Source organism: Zosterops lateralis, assembly GCF_965231275.1.
Source record: "Zosterops lateralis genome assembly, chromosome: 16".
Lineage (NCBI taxonomy): Eukaryota > Metazoa > Chordata > Aves > Passeriformes > Zosteropidae > Zosterops > Zosterops lateralis.
Window position 1 is genome coordinate 190,737 of NC_139776.1, and position 23,059 is coordinate 213,795.

General features: G+C 37.1%; 2 protein-coding genes across 5 annotated transcripts in view; one reads left to right on the forward strand and one right to left on the reverse strand.

The window, feature by feature from the left end:
- NCOA3 (nuclear receptor coactivator 3) overlaps positions 1-12,722 on the forward strand; it is a gene marked incomplete at its 5' end in the record, with an annotated part of 54,747 nt that extends 42,025 nt beyond the window's left edge. The window contains 10 exons of one of the 2 annotated variants that reach the window (XM_083873231.1): positions 904-1,039; positions 2,137-2,325; positions 2,831-3,058; positions 4,500-4,626; positions 5,371-5,542; positions 6,296-6,592; positions 8,115-8,219; positions 8,597-8,822; positions 9,049-9,223; positions 9,772-12,722. In XM_083873231.1, the coding sequence (XP_083729357.1) occupies positions 904-1,039; positions 2,137-2,325; positions 2,831-3,058; positions 4,500-4,626; positions 5,371-5,542; positions 6,296-6,592; positions 8,115-8,219; positions 8,597-8,822; positions 9,049-9,223; positions 9,772-10,060 (1,944 nt within the window). In that variant the 3' untranslated portion in view covers positions 10,061-12,722. The remainder of the gene's footprint in view (positions 1-903; positions 1,040-2,136; positions 2,326-2,830; positions 3,059-4,499; positions 4,627-5,370; positions 5,543-6,295; positions 6,593-8,114; positions 8,220-8,596; positions 8,823-9,048; positions 9,224-9,771) is intronic. The other variant, XM_083873232.1, reaches the window with a different exon arrangement.
- A 2,046-nt stretch (positions 12,723-14,768) lies between these two features.
- SULF2 (sulfatase 2) overlaps positions 14,769-23,059 on the reverse strand; it is a 76,764-nt gene continuing 68,473 nt past the window's right edge. For all 3 annotated transcript variants that reach the window (XM_083873228.1, XM_083873229.1, XM_083873230.1), the window contains exons 14-21: positions 22,016-22,110; positions 19,915-19,974; positions 19,317-19,486; positions 18,684-18,826; positions 18,336-18,459; positions 17,809-17,839; positions 17,453-17,509; positions 14,769-16,445 (exon numbers count right to left, since the gene is read on the reverse strand). In XM_083873228.1, coding sequence (XP_083729354.1) covers positions 16,415-16,445; positions 17,453-17,509; positions 17,809-17,839; positions 18,336-18,459; positions 18,684-18,826; positions 19,317-19,486; positions 19,915-19,974; positions 22,016-22,110 — 711 coding nt within the window. In that variant the 3' untranslated portion in view covers positions 14,769-16,414. The remainder of the gene's footprint in view (positions 16,446-17,452; positions 17,510-17,808; positions 17,840-18,335; positions 18,460-18,683; positions 18,827-19,316; positions 19,487-19,914; positions 19,975-22,015; positions 22,111-23,059) is intronic.

Sequence of the window (23,059 nt, forward strand, 5' to 3'; positions counted from 1 at the left end):
TCATGATACGGCAAACTGGCACCATGGAAAAACTATTCTGAAGCTAGCAGTGCACTTGTTAGGAACAGATGTTCTTAATATTATAATCTGTATGTATTATTTTTGTATTTAAGTCCTAAAATTTGGAATTTCGAAGTAAACGGTACTGGCCAGTATGCAGAGTTTACTGAAGATACATCAATTTCTTAGACCTTGAATTTCCCAAATCAGTAATAACTGGGTAAAAAACCCCAAAACACCACAATTTTTAATATTAGCTACTGGCTGACTATCAATGAAACATTGCTTGAATACCACTTATGGAAAAGTCATTAACAACTCTGTAATAGTACACAACATGTAGTTTCAGTACTTGCTCCTGAGGTGTAATTTAGGTATTCGGAGAAGCTTCTTTTGTGAAGATATGGATCCACTATGTATGAATTATTTTTTTATTGAAACTATATCTGATTTAAAGACAAATTTTAAAAGAAAGTTCAGTTTAGAAACTGAATGGAAAAAAGGGTGCATAATTTTCGTGTCTTGTAGCTTTTTGCATACGATAGATGCATTATTTGTCATTGAATGGTACACATTTTCAGCATTGCTCACTACCATTAGTGTTTTTAGCTTTGTAGTTTGTGATGATTGAAATGTTAATATTCAGAAGTGCTTTTCATTTTAGTTATGTGTGTTTTCTGCTAATTTTCAAAATTACCAAAGCAAAAAGTATCTAAATGATATATGAAGTTCTTTGGAAGATAGGTCCTTAAAGATCTTTAAAAGATAGGTCAAGGTAGTGTCAGTGAATTAAAACATTTGTCTCCCAGTCATATAATTTAAGATTAGTGAGGAGCTATCTAAAAATTGAACTATAGCCATATGAGAGTAAATAACCTTGGTATTTTACTGCATCATTTTCAGATGAACGGAGACTTGGATAATTTGGATGCAATTCTAGGTGATCTTACTAGTTCAGAGTTTTACAATAATGCTGTGTCTGCAAATGGAAATAACCCTGGAACAAAGCAAGCATTATTTCAAGGAAATGCCCTGTTGGGTAAGGAATTAAATCTACCACCTGGGTTTTAAAGTTAGAGTTTTCTTCTTACCTGATGTAAACATAATGCATCCTCAAAGCCTTAGCGAGTACTTTCTTCATCTCCTTTATCTTCAAGGACAAATGTAATGCAAAATGGCTAATTATGATTTCATAGGCTATTATATACACAATTAGCTGTCTTGACAATGCTCACCTGCTATATGCACAATGAAGAACATTCAGTTCTTTGTATTATGGTTTATTCTGGCTTTGTCTAATGTAGATTTCTCAGAGACAAGTCATCAGGAAAGGTGATTTCTGAGTCGTAAATTCAAATTGAGAATTTTTATCCCTAACTGATGACTAGGGATATAATCTGGGATCAGTGACAAGCTTTTAATTTCTTTCTTATTCTATGTGAAAACATCTTGTGGCCAGTAAATTCTAATTGTTACTCTTTCTTGACATCAAATGGAATGCCCTTCCTTAGTAGGAGGGGAGTACAACCTAGCTAGTAGACCAGCATCATGGTAGTTGTTGCTTTCTTTCATGACACTGGTCATCTCTCAGTTAGGTAGGGCAGTGGATTGCTGACATAACCGAAGGAGGTGAAACATGAATAATGAAAAATATGAAACCAGGTACAAGAACATGTAAGGCCACTGACGCTGTTGGCTGTGAAGCACAGTGATTTATGGGTTAATCGTCTGTGGAGGACACTGTGCTCAGGAACACACCATATCTGGATTCCAGCTGTTCCAAACAGAACTATTTGTTTCTACCTCCATATGGGAATTAACCAAAGTCTGGGCAGTCCACTTACAGATATCAAGAAGTCTGTAATACTAAGTTCATTACAGAACTTAAATTAAAATTAATCTCTTCTTTTGTGTAGGGCCAAAGGGAACTACATATAACTTTTTTTTTGCCAAAGGTCATAACTGTGTGTTCTAAATGGAAATTTTTGTTGTGAAAACATAAGCAATGTAACTGTTCCTGGCATTGCTTAAGATCAAGTATATGAGCTCATAAAGACATGAGACTAATTTAAGCCATTAATAGCATTTTTTATTTAAAATAAACACAGTTGCGTGCATCTTTTAATTCTTTGACAGGTGTGAAGAGTCCCCAGTCTGTGCAGACCACTCACCCACCTTTTAACAGAGCCTTGTCTTTAGACAGCCCTATTGGCTCAGGTGCTTCAATGAGGAATGTCAATGCGTTCTCCATGCTACAAAAGCAAAACTTGATGGGTGGAAGTCCAAGAATGATTGAAAACCAAGAAAATTTTGGAGCAAATCTGGGTTTGTTGGTTGTATACAAACAGCTCTCTCATTGTAAAGGAAATAGCTTTTATGTAAAAAAAGTTGCAAGATTAAAATACAAATTTCAGTTAGAAGAAACTTTAACATTAAAGAATTCTTATTTTACCATCATTAATACTTCTGAATTATTACCTTAGCTAAAATTATAAGAACATAACTGTTAACTGTGGCGTTACCAGTATTTTAAGTAAATAAATTATGTTTTACTATTTTGAGCTTTTAGTATAACTTGTGCTTTTGACATATAGAAGCAAGAACAGTTCACAGTGGCAGCCAGTCATTATGAATATTATGTATATTTAGATTCATACATTTTTTTATGTTTTAGAACTTGGCATGGTGAGCTCTAGATGCTTTTGTAAGACTTCAGTCAATTGCTGTGACATTACAGGTGCACTTGGTGAAATAGCAGAATAATTCTAATACCAAAATATATAACGCACTCTAGATAATAAATTTTTGTGCTTTCTGCTCTTCATTATAGCAAGCACTCCCAACAGAAGTGTGGCAATGAATCAGCATCAGTCAGGAGACTGGGGTTTGCCAAACTCTAAAGTGAACAGATTGGAAACTGCAAGTTCTGCTTCAATGTTGAGACCAGGACCTGAATTTAGTACAACCCTTCCAAGACCCCCAGAGGGTGGGCTGCCTGTTCGCTCTAACGGCATACCTGGTACTAGGCCAATGCCGCAGCAGCATATGATTCACATGAGTAAGTTTGTAACTTCTTATTGTCCTACACAGCACTATCTCACTGGTTTATTGGTAAGCATTCATCAGCAGAATCTTTGCACTTTCGGTAAAATGCTAGATTTACATTAAAAGGCTTTTTGAGGTAGAGGCTCTTATTGTTCCCTGACTATGACATTTTATGACTTTTTGGTGATGTTCTTATTTTCTTCTGGTGCTGTGTGTCTCATACACAGATAATTTGTTCTGGGTCCTGAGACTGGGGGTGGAGGGTATAATTTCTGTGTATTTCTTTAGTGCAGTACTTCTCTGCTAAATTCCAGGAACTAAATGTCATCTGTGATTCCAAATGTGAAGATACTAGCATTGTGGTTAATTTAATGTATCCAATTTGATATAGGTGCTTCTTTTCTTTTTTCTTTTTTTTTTTTTTCTTTCTTTTTTTTTCTTCTGTTAACTTCTTGGTAATCAATGTCTTTTAAAGTCTTTCTCTCCAGTATTTCAAAATTCTTTTCACATGGAGTAGCCAAATTTCATATAAAACCACATTGCAAATACTGTTTTTCTTCAAAGTATTCATGTGTGCATGAGCAAAAATAAGCTGTATGTCTAAAGTAAGAACAGTCTTAAAGCCTGTGGGTTTTTCCTGTTCTATATGTCTAACAAAGGTTCAGTCTAGAGCTGAAATTCTCCAGTCTACTATGCCAATACCAGTGTGTCCCAAACCAGCTTAAATAGACAGCATTCCTTTCCTATCATGGAAAGCTACCAGGGCTGTTACGAGTTCTCTTAAACAGACTTACTGTTTTGATGCAACAAATGGATATAAGATTAAATACAGAGGAAATTTGTGTGATCCTGACTAAGTGAGACTTTTCCAGCTTAGCTCCCTAGAAATCATTGATGCTAGGTGATTCCTACTGATACTGGGAAATAATGGGATGACATAAAATCTCCTATCTAGTGCTGTATGTCCCTGGATAGATAGAGGGAAGAAAATATTCCCAAAGAGCAAAATGTTATGTACTTTGTGTTTCTTATGATTTCTACTCTGTATTGGAATTTAAAGTGCCAGATTTTGATGTCCCTATGACAGTGTATATTTGCTGGTACCCAGATGTCATTGTCCAGAATTTTTGTTGGGTTTTTTTTTTTTTTTTTTTCATGTAAAGTGCTATGTCTATCATGCTCCTATTTAGAGGCTAAAGGATTAGAAATAGCAATTCTGCTCTAACAGGGGGTAGCAGGTTTAGATCACTGTCTGCCGTATTTAAATGTGTCTTTTACATATGTGAAATTATCTTGACTGTGAGTTTATGTGTGTATACACTGTAAAACATGATAATGGAAAGCTCACAAAGCTACACTGCTTGACAATTTGTGTGGTCATCCTAATGTGAGCACTAGGAGAGCAAGATGCGACCTTTGGTTTTTAAAAAATACATAAATGTTTTACCTTGCAGGACCAAATGAGGTAAACATTGACATGGGGGGGAATCTGTATGGACAGCCTGGACCGTCTAACCAACCTGGACTGTGGCCTGACAATATGATGTCCATGGAGCAAGCGTCACGGGGTTCACAAAACAGGTAGTATTGGGGAAGGTTTAAGGTAATTCTAAATACAAGTGTTCGCTGTCTGTCAGAAAAATTTAAGACCTGGAAATAAGATTGTGTAGCATACAAAGTGGGGATAACACACTGGAGCCTGAATTCCATTTCTGGAATGTTTCAGAAATGTTTCCATTTCTGCTGGTGATCTGACACTGGATATTTTTTAACCCAGCTCCACAAAAGGCATTGTTAACAAAATCTGTCAATCCTTGAGTTGGGAGGCACAGAAAACAGAGATTGGAGACTGATAGCATATCTCTGTGGCACTTGGCAGAAACCAGGAGAAAGCAGAATTTATGTATGTTCAAGGGTGCGTGGAAGGTGACTGGGCATTTTAGGACATAAATTTGGGACTTAAGTTGTTAAGTCTTCCTTCAGTAGTCAGGGTGACTATCATTTTCAACTGTATCCAGGTCAATATATTATATAAGAACTGTAGCTTTCCTTGTAATGGTTGTAATGAATTTCTTCACTGAAAGAGGGGTCAAGCATTGGAATGGGCTGCCCAGGGAGGTGGTGGAGACACCATTCTTAATGTGTTCAACAAATGACTGGATATTGCACTTAGTGGTTGCTGTAAGTGTGGTTGACAAGGTGGTATTCACTCAAAGGTTGGCTTCCATGATCTTGGAGGCCTTTTCCAACCTTATTGATTCTATGATTTTAGTGGGGTTTTTTATTTATATATTATATTTTATTATATTTTTATTTTATTTATAGACAATTAGTTAGAAGCTCTTTGGATGATCTCTTATGTTCGGCACCAAATGTGGAAGGCCAGAATGATGAAAGGGCACTTCTGGATCAGCTGCACACACTACTGAGTAATACAGATGTCACAGGTCTGGAAGAAATTGACAGAGCATTAGGAATTCCTGATCTTGTAAACCAAGTAAGTAAACAGATATTTTGGCCATTTATTTTCCAAAGACCAGTATTATTTTGTTACTTGAAAAGAAAGTGAAGAGAGCTTCCTCATTTACTTGGTCTCCTCATATCCTCATCTTCATACATGTCCCTTTGGTAACCTTTACATTGACTAGTGATTTTCAATGGAAACTCAGCATGGATTAAATTTTTGTGCATGACAAGAAATATAAAGTGACATATTCTTACAGAAGTTTATTGTATAATGCCTTGGTATATATAGGTGGAGTTTGGGTATAATTCATTATAATTCTATAAACTGAGAATTGTGTTGGGTTTTCTTAGCCTGCTGTCAGCTGAGCTTAGGTTGTGAATTATTTGACTGGCAGTGATGTGGATGCTTCCCTGTCCTTCAGTTCCAGGTTGAATTTGCATGGCTAGCAAATAGGAGCAAGAAATTCTGTGAGTAATTTGGAAGTTGCTAAGACCCACATGACATTATCATTTGTACAAACAGCATCAGAAAGCACAGAAGGGCTTGAATGGTGACACTGGTCTGCCTGTGTATGCAGTGTGCAACTAAATTGATTTTGAAAAGAAATATTATTATTAATCACTTTTGCTATTTCATTAGTTTGGAGACAGAACTAACAGTAGCTGTCTGTGCTATGTTCTACCCAAGAAATTGCTGGGTGGTGTATTATGCTGTGTTAGCTTTATTACTTCTTTAGGAATTCTGTATGTACCGCTAGTGAAAGCACTTCTGTATCTGTTGAAGGGACAAGCTTTGGAACCCAAACAAGATTCATTTCAAGGTCAGGAATCTTCAGTTATGATTGACCAGAAGCCTTTGTTATATGGTCAGCCCTATCAAGGACAAGGGGCAGCAATGCCAGGAGGTTTTAGTAACATCCAGGGACAACAGCCGTCTTTTAATTCAGTGATGAATCAGATGAGCCAACTGAGCAGTTTTCCTCTGCAAAGTATGCATCCCCGAGCAAACATGATGAGACCTCGGACCAACACACCAAAGCAGCTACGCATGCAGCTCCAGCAGAGGCTCCAGGGACAGCAGGTAATTTTTTGCTCCTACATTTACACTTCCTTCATGTTTCAGAATGGAATCACTTGCACACGGAATTGTGTTGCTTCACACATATAGCAGTGGACATTGCAATGTATGATTGAGAAGGTGGATCTTTTATTTTGACAGTGCTTCTCACTGAATTGCCAGATGGCCATAGGAGTGGAAGAACGTTTATTAGGGCAAGTGTTTCTCCTTTGGCAGCCTCCCTAGCTGCAGATTGGATTGGTTCATGCAGCACACAACATGATTGATAGTTAAAACAGTGCTATTGTAGAATGTAACTTTGCATGATCTCTTTATCTGCGTTTAGTATTTTTTTAGAACCTCACAGATAGTATTAAATTGCAGCTGTATTTTTTCTGTAAAGCAGGTGTTACTTTTTCCTCACTGTGTTTTCTAACTAATCATTTGGGCCTATCGATACATGGATTTGCTTTCTATTTAGTGATTTGATGTTATTTTAGGTATTTTCTTTGGATAAAAGGTGAGAGAATAGATACAGCTGCACAGATCTTAACACTAGGTTGAAAACACTGCTTAAAAATTGGTGCATGATTTCAGCATTGAATTCCCCATGTGATAATGCAGGCTTGGTATTATTAAATACAGTGTACAAATAAAACTAGGAAAACAGAACTACTGCTGTGTGACATGGTGTGTGAACAGAATACATGCAGGTAACACCAAGGCAACAACACACAGCTGAAGTGCAGCTGAGTAGGTTTATTCCATCATCTTGGATACCAAAAACCAGAGACACATACACTGCTAAGCTCATTTTATCAGGGCCAAAAAGCACCCAGGCTTGAGCCCTCATTCCATATGAAAAGGGCCCGGAGCATGCACAGTCCTTCACCAGGCTGTAGTTTCACATCTCCAAACCCTCTTATCTCCTTTCCGCCACCTTTACAAAGAGGCCCAGGTCTATGGGAAAAGCTTTTAAAAGTAACAACATCCTGCTGTCTTTTGTGAGAAAATTCCATTTCTTCTCTGTAGACAGACAACATCCCAGAGCAAACACAAATATGTGAATTTTCTCAGCCAGAGTATTTTCTAACATCTCCTAGGTGCATAGTTGGTCCTTGAGAGAAAACAATTCTAAAAACAACTTCTTTTTCTCTCTCCTTTCCAATCTTCCATTTTTCAACCCTTTGCTCTCCACATGTGGAATGGCAATGTTAGAAAATACTGTGTTCTCTTAGTTTTCTGTGACAGTAATTGTTTGAAACAAATAGATAGTCCGCTCATTATTCCTAAACAGTGCTAATATTAAAGGAAATAACTAAAGGCAGTTGATGTTGCACTGTTTGAAGGGTTTTTCCTTTTGTGTGTTTGAATTGTTTAAAAAAATAGTTCAGTTCTTCAGGTACATTAGACAAGGCAAAAATTTGCCATTGCGCTTTATGGATTCAAGAGGTCTGTAAAGAAAATGTTTTTTCAGGAGTTGTCATTACTTTGTTCAGGTACTTGTTATTTTCAAGCTAATAGTGCTAAAATGTCTTTTTCCAAGTTTATGAATCAGAGCCGTCAAACGCTTGAAATAAAAATGGAAAATCCAGTCAGTGGTACTAACTCAGTGATGAGACCAGTTATGCAGCCACAGGTGGGATCCCAGGTAAGTACTTATTACAGTAGCCATCTGTTTAGAATTTCAACCTTCTTTCATGGCTTTAGAGCATTCCTCTTTGGTTTTGTTCCTCTGCATAATTTTTAAAAAGGGGGTGTTTACCTCCCTTATTCCTGAGATTGCAGGGGGATTTGTTTATTAGGTCATGGTGTCAATTCAGTATGCCAAGTTTTTCCATGTAAAACATCATTGTTTAGCACTAATTTAATGAAAAATTTTGTCTTAATATTTTGGTGATTATTTTTTGTACTGGCTATGGGTTTTCCTTGACTTGCTGGGTCTTAGGAATGAGTTTGATTGACTCTGACATGATTTTATTTGTAAAAACATCTTCTAATATGATTTTTCTTCTCTTTGGGGGATAGCAGCAAGGTTTTCTTAATGCTCAAATGGTGGCTCAGCGTAACAGGGAACTAATAAGTCACCATTTTAGACAACAGAGGATGGCAATGATGATGCAGCAGCAACAGCAACCTCAGGCCTTCAGTCCGCCACCAAATGTGACAGCCTCAGGAAACATGGATAGTGCTTTGACGGGCCCTCCAATGGCTCAAGTTCCTTCACAGCAATTCCCCTATCCATCTAATTATGGTACTAGTACTAACACGTTCGACTTTTTTTCTTTTTTCATTTGTTTGATTTTTATTTTCCCTTTTTATATTAATCCAAACTACCTAAATACCAATCATTCTGAAAAATGGAATATACTGCTACAAAAAAGGATGACTATTCCCCTTCCAATCACTGCAAGCAGATAAACTAGAAGTACTAGGTGATGATAACTGAAGTATATTGTGTCTGTCTCCTTTATTTCAAGGAATAAGCCAACAACCTGATCCTGCATTTAGTAGAGTATCAAGCCCTCCCAATCCAATGATATCATCAAGAATTGGACCCCCCCAGAACTCTATGCTGCAGCATCCTCAGTCAGCAACAGTGTACCAGTCCCCAGAGATGAAGGGCTGGCCCTCAGGAAGCATGCCCAGAAACAGGTGAACTTTGCAATTAAAACCTGTTTCTCAAAAAGTGTCTTTCATTTCACTGGAAGTAGAAACTATGTTAAATAGCATGTAGCAGGAAGAGGATTTACAAGAGGAAAAGGGTTTACAATGCCTTTCTAGTGTCTGTATTGTCCTTCATCCTGCTCTGGTTTAGGAAGTGATTAAGTGTATTTTATGCTTAGCTCCGTTGCTTCATATTAGACATCTACAATCTTTGTAACCAGAAGCAACATTCAGGCTTTAAACATTAACTTAGTAAAATAACTTGGGGGGGAGGGAGTGGGAAAATACAAAATATCAAATAGTGTTAGAATGGATGATATAGCTGTAATAGTAGCTTCCAAAAAGGTAACATTGGGCATACACATACAACCGTGCATTTCTAAAAACTCAAATTCATTTTGGGAAGGGAGTTTCCATGTTAAACAGATAATAGGTAAAAACAGGTAAATGTGATAGTAGTTTTATCTTCCATGTATCGACAGGGAGGGCAATACATCTTCTTGGAAGGTAATTTTATTTGTCCTTTTGTACTTCAGTTCTTTTCCCCAGCAGCAGTTCAGCCATCAAGGTAACGCAGCAGCGTACAGTATGATGCACATGAATGGCAGCAGTGCCCATATTGGACAGATGAGTATTAATACCATGCCCATGTCAGGACTGCCTATGGGTCCAGACCAGGTAAGTTGTAGATCAAGACTGATGAAAAATTTGCTGACTCTTTTTCCATTGAGTACAGCCTGCTTATATCCATTCCTCTGGCACAATCCTGCTCTCAGTTATCCTGTTTGTATTTGCATCTGTGGCCCTATTAATTTACTGTTCTAAGAGGTACTTTCTTTTTGATGATACATAAGAAAATTCACAATGAACCCAAGCTGTATGCTGGGATTAACTGTTGACTTTGAAGTATCATGGGTAGGATCAAGCCTTAAACAGCACAAAGGATGATGAAATACTTCTGAACCTGGAGAAACCCTAGGGGAAAAAAAAAAAAAAAAAACAAACCCATGGACATTGTAGAATGCATCTTCAGCAGATTTTGAAAATTATATGTAATGGCTCTTACAAGCCAGACTAATAATCCTGATACTGCAGTATCCTTCTGGCAGACACTGATAATGATACTTGCCCTTACAATACCTCAGAATAACTTGTGCACGGATAGCCAGAAACTATGGAAAATTTCGACCCCTCATGTAAGGTGAAAATGTGCTAATAACAGGCTAATGTGCTAATAACTGAAAAGAAAGCTGAAATACAAAATACACTTTTACACTTCTGCTACAATCTTTCCACAAAATACCTAGGATGAGCAACATAATACTGACGTAAGCTCTATCTATTCAAGTAAAAAGTACCTCATAAAATTTTGTCCAGCATACCTAAGAAAGCAATCAGAATAATGAGGACTTCTGAGGGATAGGTAAAGTTTTGGAGGACTTTGATATGATAAATGTCTTTTATAAAGAGGAGAATATAAAGGTGAAATGTTAGATTTTCCAAATCTACAGGGCATAGAGATAACCAAAGCTGTGTTTAGGAAATTCTAGGACAGCATTTATTTTCTAGATGTTTTTCAAAGTGGAGCACTAAAGGCTGTTCTTCTGCTTCTAGGCATTGATTGTCAGTAGTTCCTTCTTCCAAATACAGTACATGAACCATTTCTTTCAGCAAAGATGTCTTCTCTGATGAAAGTATCTTTTCTTTAACAGAAATACTGCTGACATCTAGAACCACATCTTCAAACAAGAATGGCTGAATGCACTAGTGTTAGAAAGGAAAGTGACACATCTTTCATGGCAAGTCATACTGGCTTATGGAAACCAGTGATAAATTTCCTCATCCAGAGGAAAACAAACCAAAAAAACTCCTACCCAACAAAAATACATTTTAGTAGAAGCAGCCTATATATTACTGTATGATGTGGGGTACAAAAAAGGTTGTTAATATTTTTGGCACTCTTCCTCTAGAAATGTGAATTTGGTAATGCCATTTTAATAGATTTGATGGGTAGACTCCTGGTATATATTATCTGTGTACTGTAGCTATCCAAAACGCTTCAGCCCAGGCAGACAAAAGTGGCTGGAAAAAATCACAGTGGTAAGAATTTCCTGATTTCTCTAATAACAATATCTGACAGAGAATGTAGTTCTTAGCCTTGACTCTTATTTGAATTCCTGAATATAAATGCTGCTTTTAGTCTCTTAGCCCAGGAGTCAGGGATTTCCCAAGCAAAGTAGCAGTGCAAGATTAATTGGCACATGCTAGTCCAAAATCCTGTCCGTTAAAGCCAAGAGATAAAAAGAGAAAATAAACAATTTAAATTATTTAAACACAATTGTGACTAATATTTGCATATTGCTGTGCAGCTGAGTGCACTTTATAGAAGACTATATAATGGATTAATGCAATATCTTTGATAAGGACTTATTATGAAGGTAGAGTGTACTCAAGTTCCTTCTCAAACACAATCTCTTGAATTATTTGAAAAGACTGCATAATGTAATGTTTTCTGTGTATGAAAATTAGAGCAATAATCTTTCATCTTTTTTTGAAAGTATCTTCAGAAAACTCAAGGCAAGACACTGCAGTCAGAATCAGAATTCTGCAGTCCTTTGTGAATAAATTTTGTAAATACGATCTTTAAAATAATGTATTATATATATGACTTTTGTAGGTCACTAACTCATTTTTGCGGAGTTTGTGAAGTTAAATATTTAACAAAATTGCTTTCTGAAAACTGAGTGTAGTTGAGGTCCAAATAGAATTTTTTTATTATTATTATTAAATTTAAGGACTTTGAAGCTGGGCGACTTTGGCCCAGATAGTTCTCTTCTTTGGTCTTCAACACTTCATTTATTTTTACATCTTTAACACAGAGCTTTTTATAAAAAAAAAGACCGGTTGTTCAATACTTTCTCCACCTGTGTGCACTTTTGTTACATTTTTTTTTACCTAAGGCAATTTGACATGAAGGCTCTGCATTGTGAGATCTTACAGTTTGTCAGGACAGACACTGTCTGCAATAGGTTGCCTTTTCAGTTGATGAATCTGGATTGTGTATTTTTGGTCAATTTTAATGAACTATAAATGTTCTTTGAAAATGTTTGTCTGTTGCAAAATATTTGTTGTTATCCAGAAATCTTTAAGGATATTAAGCCACACTTTAACCAAATGTCTACACCTCATTGGATTGTTCTAATAGTAACGAATGTATTTTCTAAGCGGCTTTCTGTCATAGCAGTATTTAAGTCTGGTTACATATTATTTGCTGATAGCATGGGGGTTTTTTCCCCCTCCATTTTGGGTGCTTGAAATGAAGATCCCTTTGCACTTTTTGCAGTTGCAAGGAATTAAACCGCTAAACCTTCAAAAGGGATGATCCAGAAATGTTTGTGTGGTGCTTCTGTTCTGTTGTGAATTGTGTAATGGAAAACTGATTTCTCCCAAGTGAGTAAAAGAAACCAAAAAAAACCTGATCTGTGTTCTTTTTTGCATATTCCTGGTACTGTTAGCAAGAGGGGGTTTTATTGTTCAGAATATTCAGTGATCTTCCATTTTAATAGAAGTAAGTTTCAATAGAAATAGTCTCAACAATTCATCCTTCGTGCCTAGCCAGCTGTGTTTCAAAGGGAATGTCGTGTCAATCATCTACTTCATGCAACCCTGTCTCTTACGCTAGTACTGAGTATATACATTATCACAGCATTTATTTAAACTTTTCAGTCCAATTAATGTGTGTTTATAATGCAAAACTTCTAAAAGCCTAAGGAACTTTTATCTTTTCATTTCTTGGAACATATCTATTTGTTGAGTAAGTGCTACTTACTGAGGGTGAAAGGCAACAATCCCTTGCTTTTTATATCAAATCAGAGTAGAACAATATTTATATTTTGTACTTATTCATTATACTGATGGAAACTACAAACACCGGTTGCTTTCATTAGATGAGTTCTTATACTGCCATATGCATCTTGCAGTACCATTTTTTTAAGGTTAGTAATTCTATGTATACATCTAGGTATAACTGGTACCTATCTGGCTGACATTATAAAGGCTCATCCTTTTCTCATCTGTTTAGAATGTTGTAGCTTTCCAGTACCTACTTTTTTTTCTGAATTAAATGATTTTTAGTTTAAATCTGATGAAGGGGCAGGGGGCATTTTTGAAATGCATTGACAGCCTCTTTCGTGGCAGTACTAAACAGTACATCTAGTTTGAAATCTGTTGAGATTTAGTTACCACTATCAATTTTGCTTTGGTCCTATAGCAGTAGATTTTTCTGAATGCTTTTTAAATAAAACTCATGTAACATTATTCAGCAGTAAGAGATGAATTAGCTAATACAGCAACCTCTGATCACTGCTGCATAAAAAAGTGTTTTGCTATGTCTCTGTTACTATTTTGATCACAGAAACCATGTACTTATTAAACTTGTATGTCGTGTACTTTTTTCTTGGCCTAAAATACTGCTTCCAAAGTGAGAAATTCAGATCACGTTCCTGTCACAAGACAAAACTTGAATGTTGCACCAGTTAGCACACCTTTTATTACAGAATTTATGCGCAGACTACCATATGACAGAATGATACAGCAAGTGTGAAACCATGTAATTCTGAGAGCAGTATTTTTAAAAATTCTCAGGAGAAGGCATACGGTATGGAGAATTGCATCTAAATTTAGTTTACATTATAAGTATTGCTTGAAATATCTGTGTCTTTATTTTGCAAAACAGAAAAATCATGGGTTCTGATTTATAAAAGGGTTGGTTGTAAGGTGTAACTGCCCTTCTGGTTTTTGTGTTTGGATGTTAATAATAATGTAAATAAAGGCTTCTATTTAAAATCAGAACTTGGTGACACTGTATGAGCTAATACTTTAAGGCTGATTATCCCATAAAGGTCAGAGAAAATTCCCTACTATCACTGATGAAAACTTTTTATAAAGAATGATTTACATGCTATCCTAGTTGGCTGTAAAAGCTGAGGGAGTAACAACTGAGACCTTTCACTTAATAAGACACACATTTAGCACTGACACCAATTAGAACTTACATCTTTTTCCACTTAAATAGCAAGCTCTAGAAGAGCTGAAAGGAGAAGAGGTGGTATCTTTCCCCAAACTTGGCAACAATGCACTTTTTGTTAAATACCAGCTGTTTCTTCTGTCACATACAAGTCTCACAGCTCAGTATTTTCTGTAAGGGGCAAGATAACTTTTCAACCTTCTGACTGATGAGGAACAGGTGCAGTAACACTGGCCCTGCAGGATTTTAAGAGACTATGGGCTAAACACACAAGGCCATACAAATTTTTTTAAAAAAATCTTACCTCACATTCTTTCTGCACGCGCACTGGGAATGGCAGATAGCTAAAACTTTTCTCTGGAAAGCAGCAAAAACGTGGGGGTTTTGGGGAACTTAATCTAGGTATTTTTTTACTTACCTATATGGATCCAGGATCTCAAAATGTAGTAGATTTTTCTGATAATCCATGAAATTTTCAACAAGTTATAATGAAAATACAAGGCTAGGTTAAAACAGGCATTCAGATTTCACTTCCATAATTAAAAAAATCTTGCCAGAAAGGATTGGGTAGTGTATTTGACTTACCACATGTGATACAAATACTCATGCCCAATCTCAGCATATACAAAGACTCTGCTTCTGTTTTTTGAGCGTTTTTTTTTCTCATTCCTAAATCCAAGCGCATTTTTTGAGTATGGGATTGTGGTACCAGGGATCTAAATACCTGGATATAATTCCACTTGATTTTCCTAACTGCAAAACCAGGAAGGGTTTCAAAATAATTTCTGTGCTGTATTTTTACATTGCATTTCTACAAGGGCAAGTTAAGTTTGCATTTTGAAAAAAATACCTCTTTGTTAGGAGTGAAGGCCACAGTTGGTTGAGTCTGTCCCATGAGCGCCCTCAGGCGTTTGCTTTTAAACACAGATAACAAAGTAACATGAAACAAATGATAAATACAAATCTCACCACTACTGCCTGTACTACAATGAATGTAATAATGTTCTTATGAAATTACTCAAGTAATTCTGTACACTGTGCTTCCTTAGTAAAATTACAGGTTTTATCCTTGTGAAAGCCTTTGAACAATAACTGTCATTCAGAACATTTACTTTTTTGCAGATTAAAGTATAACTAGATTATTGACTACAAGTATTGAACTCTCAGAGGTGCCTTTTTAAAAAATAAATGTAAAAGTTACACTAAGTAAACACTGCTTTCTCAAAGGAACTGTTTTGGTTTTGAAGAACAGTATAATATTACCACATAAAAAATCTTCATACAAATCTGATTTTGTTAAAATTTAAGATGTACATTTACTGAAAATTTTCAGTACCTTTAAAACTGAGAAAATTCTGGCTTAGCATTTTGAGAAATGGTGTGTGGGTGTTACACTCTTTTTTATTAACAAATTCCTTCACAACCTGAAGAATTTATTTTCAAACAGTACACTGATCAATATTTACAGAACTCCTCCAAAAATCTGGCATCCTGTTAGTCAAGATTTTCTCTAATCTTCATAGAGGTGACAGTACGATGAACAAGTAGATGTGGAACTAAAATGTATCCTCAGAGGAAACTGAAGAAATTCCCTGGTGTTGAGAACACTTGGTGTTGCTGACTTCAGTTCCTGAATCTTTTCAACCATTACCTTTACCCCCGTGATAAGCAAAAGCATCCTTATTTTCTAAATCTTGCTTTAAAGTTGTACTTGGCTTTGAAGTTTTTCTCATGACAACTAAAGATACAGGTGAACTGGAAATTATTTTAAGGTCCCTTCAACTGTCTGTGTAAACACTACCGCTGCAGTGGCAGTCCTCTTTGGGATGTGGCTGGGTTTCCTCCTCTGTCAGTTCCTGAATCAGCCTTAGTTGTGTCTTCTTGACATAAAATGCCTTGTGAAGCAGATGAGGTATAATCCAAAGCAAAAAAGCAGGTACAACAGTGGATTTCAGAGACCTGTATTTCTGACAGCATTTCCCATAATTTCACTGCTTCTATTCGACTCACTCACCAGTGCAAACATTCTATCTATTTCAGCCTCAAAATTTGTCCAGTCCTTCAGGTGAATGTTAACAGTTCATTTAGTCTGTACATGGATTCAAGTCCTGGCCAGTTTGTATCCTCATAGAAGGTGCAGCAGCTGGGGGAGATTAGCCCTCCCAGCCTTCCCACAGTTGTCCTCTTTAAAAATAAAACAAATGCAGTTTAGTGTATAATATTCTAGTAGAAAGTAGCAAAAAAAGGTGTTTTTAATGGTTCCGTGCAGTAAAAAACAATGGAAACACTGTGAACGACCAATAAAAGCATAGCAGGTGTATGACAGAAACAATCCAGTGGTGTTTGAAACTTCAACCTCTACAAAGCTTCTTAATTCATTCTTCATTTTGGTTCTAAAGCCAGTCTTAGATCTCTTCAATTAGAAATAAAACCACTGCATTATACGAGCAACTCCTCTCAGGCAAGAAGACCAGACTCTGCCTTGGGAAGGGACTGGTACTTGTGTTTTCCACTGCCCAGTTTGAGAGCACTTTGTGATTTTTAATGAATTAATGTCTCCACCTTCTTTTTAAGGGGAGATTCAGAGACAGTAACAGGCAGCAGTAACTTTTTAATATACATAAATTTGAGCTCAGGCAGTTTGAGAGCCGCCAGATTGTGATCAAGTTTTAAAGGGCAGCTCAGTAAGGAAAAAGTGGGTTTAGATACAAATCTGTCTTGTAGTCTACTTTCTGTTTTAAATTCTTTTCTGGTTGCAGCACAAGGCTGTACAGAAAATACATGATGCTGCCTCACTACTCATTAGAGATTACAGTCGGTTTTGTTGGTTCTGGATTGTGTGAAAAACCACTAAGTAGCTGCTACTAGTGTAAATAGACAAAACCAATGTACTGGTCTTTAATTTTTACTGGCAATTGACCATAATTGGTTTCTTCAACTAAGCATCTACCTTTACTTGTTTGAAATTGCCTTGACCTTAATGCTCCAAGATTCCCAATAAACAAGCGGTTTTCTGCAACAGTAGTTGTCAGTAATGATGGCAATATCGTATTTCTTGCATAATTTAGAGCACTTTCCTCCTAAGCATTCCATGAGAATAGATGATGATGTTAAAAAAGGTGGTGCATGCAAAAAGAGAAGAGAAAAGCTAAGTAAAAGTTAATGCTTTTGGTGAATTGCTCCCAACTCACAGTGACTTGGCAGATGATGGTCTCTTCACATCTGGCCATTTTCGACGCTGAAACTGCCTAATTTTCAAGCAGCAAAAGGAGAAAAAAAGTTAACCATCACCAAGAAAACAACCAGCACCACAATCTGAAAGATGAGGAAGAAAAAGAATTCAGCCAGAATTTTGACTACTAAGATCAGAACATAATGTAACATTGAAACAAACTGCTCCAATGTTTCAAAGCAAGTGGGGGTGGAAAGGTCTTTCAAATGCCCCTTCAGGCCAGGCCTTTCCATGTGGCTCCCAATCCCATGCTTGCTCTTTCAACATGAAGGTAGCACTTAAGAATAATAATGTAACTTTGTTTTATAAATGTACCTGTACTGCTCATAGCTTCCATCTTTAAGTCCTAAGTGAAGAAAAATTAACAATGTTACCAAAAGTTGCCTGTATGAGGTAAATCACAACTTAAAAAATAAACACGCAAGAATTTAACAAATTTCCTGATGCTTTGAGTAACCTAGTATGCCCTCACATCTGATTCTGCACTGAGCAGAAGTTTGGACCAGAACTCCAGAAGTTCCTTTCAACTTCAACTGACCTGTGAGCTTCATAATGGCTCTTAGGGTATTCTCTCCCTCTTTCACCAGTATTGTTCCTTCCTCGTCTTCTCCTGCATCCCAGCAATATTTATCACTATGCTAAGGGTCGCTCTTCATCTTGAAAACATGACATAACACAAACTGAACATGTACAAAAATCTGAGAATGCAGCTATCACTCTCGGCAGGACTCTCTCAGAGTTTACTAGTACAGGTAAACCCTAAAATCCTTTTGACTGATTCAAGTTTCATAATGGTAAGAGTTCTTTGGGGAGTTTGAGAGTGCAATAGAACATACACTTACCAAGATCCATGTTCCTTGTTCTTGGATTGCATTGCTTATACCCTCTGCAACTTCTGAGTTCCATGAGCTGGACATGCAGTTGATTAAGAACATCTCTGTCAAGCGTATTCACTGCATTAATTAGCTGCAATAAACAGAAAGTCCTTGTTACCAACTATTGCTCTGTAATTTGGTAACTTTTGGAATACAGGTAGTTTATTTGTAATAGGAACGAGCCACATTATACTAATTTACATTATATAGGCCTTAACTACATCCTGCAGCAATACTGTGCGATTTCAGTTTATTGTTGATAAGTAACAATGAAGTATTTCTTGAGCTGTGATCTCAAGGTCTGTGATCAGATACCTGATATGGATCAGTATTGAGATCAAAATACTCCAAAAATCCAGTAGCAAATTCACAGAACAGGAAGTTGTGGGTCTCGTTGATTGTCCTCAAACACCAGTACGTGTTGTTGTTGGCACTGGTACAGGCACAGAAAGGGCCCACTGCGAATTGAAGAATTACAAAGACATAAGCTACATGCTTTTGTCTTTAGCACTGCTAATTACTTTCTGTTTATGGTATTACTTTAGTCATAGACAGTTACTCTCATTCTCACTCCTGAGCTCTAAAGCAGAGAATGCCTTCCAGCATCAGCTTCTTGTTCTGTGCATACCTAACCCACATGACATGACTACTAATTACAGTAACATCTTGTCTGGTTGCTTTCTCTGGTTGTGAAACATTCCAGATGGCGAGATACCTTGCAGATCAGTGAACAGTATTCAGTATCTGTAGCTTATTTGCAGTTGGTTTTACCTCTTTGCCTTTCATGCAAGAATAATGACAAAACTGAAACAGAGATTATTTACTATGAAGAAGACTGTATGGCTTTGGTTACAGAGCTAATAAAACCAGTAACTACTAGCAACCCAACATCCTGACCTAGTCTAGCCAAAATTTGCCCACCTATTCCTTAGTTTACAGAGGTCTTACATGTCCACAGGGGAGCAGTTTGCCAGTGCTGGTTGTCATGGGTGAAGCAGGTGAGACCAGGCATGCTGCATGTGTCATTATTTTTAATTCTCTTAAGCAATTTGCGCAGTTTCTTCTTCCGTCTCTGCTCTCGCAGCAGCCACAGCCTGTCTTTCTCCTGTAGGGCCTTCCTGCATACATGAAATATTAGGGTCATGCAAACTCTGCTAGACTTGAACATACCTAAAATATCCCGATGTAGCTAATAAAATTAGCTGCTCAAAGGGAAAGAATACACATTTTTTAAATTAAATGGTGTTTCATACAAATGGAGATAGCAATACAGATTCAATAGCTCTGAAAAAATAAAGCAGCCAAAGGGGCTTGTAAGACTGAGGTTTGCAATGTGCTTTTTTCAAAAGCAGAGACCTTATCTTAGAATTTACAAGCCTTTTGATATGTGCTTAGTTCCTTGCCCAGGTGTGTCTGTCTTTATGCTTTTTAATAGAGGATAAATTGAATACTACTGCTATTGCCTAGTGTGTAATTGGTGTGTATAGACCAAATATTGATATTACATTTTGCACATCCTCTCTCAAATGAACAGGCCTTCACTTACTTGAAAGGATGAAGACCAGATCCTTTGTGTCTCAGTTTGCTCTTGTGTTTTGAATGGTAACTGAAAAATAAAAACAGCATTGCTGGTGAACAACAGCAGGACAACTGCTCCATTTTTACCACATTATCAGACTGGATTTGAAGCAGATTTAGTCCAGTGTCACTTCTCCCTTCAGTTTATTAGTGTGTGATAAATAAAGGCAACCTCACTTGACTGGATCAGGCACTTCCCAGCCTCACCATGTGTCTGTTTCCTCAGATGCTTTGTCCACACTGACACCAGATGTGCTAACAATGTATATCCACATCCAGCTAAAATTTACTATTATTTTAGTTTTAACTGATTGTTTCCCTATGTGAGGCACATAGAAGAAATAGATTTGTAATTAAATTGCATTTCTGAAACTGAATATTCCCTAATTTATTCAGATAATAGTTTATACTACCCTCCTGTAGTATACTACAGCTTATACTAGCTTATACTACCCTCCTGTTATTTTACTTCTGAATTCAATACCAGCTGTAATTTGTAGGGCTTGCGAGGGGGTGTGGGGGTGTCCTCCATTATTACTAATTGGAAGTTCCAGGAAAACTTTAACGAGATGGATTGAACTATCCCAGCAAGAGCAATGTCTAATATATTCAGAGAAATGCAGAGTATAATCAGGCATACACCTTTTCACTGGGTTACTACTGCTTTGCCTCTCCAGAAACTTACAGAATTTTGCAGAAATTTCCTTTCTGTGAAACTACCGAAGTTTAAAAAATGAACAGCCTCAGTCACTGGCAATATTTTGTTATTGATAAAGTTACTACCTACACAAATCAGCAAACACAAACTTATTTAATAAATGTTGCTTTCTAAACAGCACATTTGAATTCAATTAGTTGCCAGATTAAAATCCCCTTCAAAACAAATCTTTTAAATTCTTTATACTTTTGGGAGCTTTCATAAGTTTAATCAGTATAACAAATTAACAAAGTAAGATTATTAAAGAACTATCTTCTTTGGTCAATTTTTTAATCTTGCACAGATGCTGGGCATTTCATCAACTAATTCTAAATGCTAAATCAAAACAATTGCAATGCAAACACTTAACCATATATAACTCAGGTGATTAATTTCTTTGACTTCATTGGGATTAGTCATCTTAATAATGCTATGCACAAATGTAAGTGCATAAGACTATCAGTCGGAAAAGTAACTTTTTTTTTACATTTTCTATAAAACATTTACCGAAAATAACTTCATCTTTACAGTACATATTAAGTAAACTCAGTTTATGCAAACTCGGTTAATCAGTTTTGAAAGCAGTGGATTATAAACCAATATAAATTTTCTGCCTATTTACCATCTACAATGATACATCTTAAGCAGTTTTTGACATGGGCACCCATAACCCAAGAAATCAATGATTTCCATATTTTATTGGATCTGCTGCTGAAACTTATGTTGCAGGATCCACATGGGCCACATCCACAATCCAGAACAATTACAAACATCATATCTGTAGAGTATGTTGCACCTCTGAGGTTTTAAGCATTATGTTCAAAAGGGCATTCTGTGACACCAGTGAGATAGAGAAATTTTATCCACACTCACAGAGTCCACTTGGTAACAGGGCTGCTTTATCCCCAGCTAAAGCACAGCTGCCTTGCAGTTTTGACTCCATTCAGATACAGCTTTCTTTTTTTTGGTGATACTCATACAACTTTGCCGCTGTGCAGTACTGCCGTTCTGCAGTACTCTTAGTGATACCTGGCTCTCAGCAGCCTCAGAGCCTGGCTCTGTCGTCATGACCAGGAGAAGGTGCTCCTGGATCTCCTTTTCTCCAGCTTTTCTCAGGGACAAATTCTGTTTGGGTTACCTTTTGATTTTGGAAGATTTTCTGTTGTGTTTATTTTCTGAGCAAGAGCTTGATTGCCCAGGTAAACTCCTGCCTGGCACAGTGGGCCTTGTATTTGTGCAGCAGCTCCACAATGTGTACACAGGAGTACAGTAAGCAGGCAGCCACTGAACAAACCAGATTCTGATCTCTCCTGTGAGGACATAAATCAGTTACAGTTGGCATATAGTTATTTGGAAGTACACAAAAAAATACCTTAACTTGTTACAATCACACTCTTCAGGTCGCTTCTTCTTTAGATGACCTCTCACCTCTCTCAGATTTTTTATTTTATTTTGCAATGTTTCAATCTAAAAAAAAAAAAATTAAAAAAAAGCACAAAGACAGAGGTTGAAAAAAATCAACATGATTTAGTCCTATTCTAACCTTCTCAAACTCATTCTACTGTCACCAAGAGCTTCTCTTCACTACCTTCCACAGCTCTCACCAATAACAAGCATTTTCAAATCACCCAGCTTTCCAGAAGGAAACTCCAGTAGGAGGAAGCTGGTTCAGTTTGCCTGCTCTGACTCTTGACTGTGAAAGTGGAATGTGGTGCTGCAGGAATGGGGGACACACAGTTGCAGGTAGACAGACACTCCTGCATCCACTGTGATGTTGCCTCTTGTGCTCCAAAGCATATTTGCAAGGGGAGAAAGGCTTCCCAAAGGAAAACAAAGTCCTTAAATTTCAGCGTGTTCTGACACGGGGAAGGGGATGGGGCAGGATGATCTGAAATCCCCTCCTCAGAGGTTCTGAAAAAGCAAAGCAGCAAGGTTCCGTCACTTTGCGTAGCAGGCTTGGGCAGTGTCTGGACACATGGGATAGCGACCAGCAGTTAATTGTGCCCCCACAGGGTTTAATTTTAACTGCCTTTTTTCTCACCAAATAAAACTCCTGCTTTGGCTCAGTCTGCCTTACACACAGGGTGGCCCATTTCCACTTGGATATTGCAGGCCTCTGCCTCGGTCCTCTACATAGCAGAAAAATCAAAGTAACCCAGTGAACAGCAGTCCCTACAGAACTACCATTAGCCACCAGTGGCCATAGTAGAAGTTCATGACTGTTGAAGCAGAGACAGGACAGAGTGTTCAAGGAAAATGGAAAAAGAAATCCAGCCCTGTGATTCTAAATCAGGAGCACAACTCGACAGAAATGGGTTCTCATTTCCTTTGACACTCCATATTGGCTACATTTTCTGAAGAAAAAACAATTAGAGGACCACGATGATATTGAAATTGCCCTTTTTTAATCTTAGCA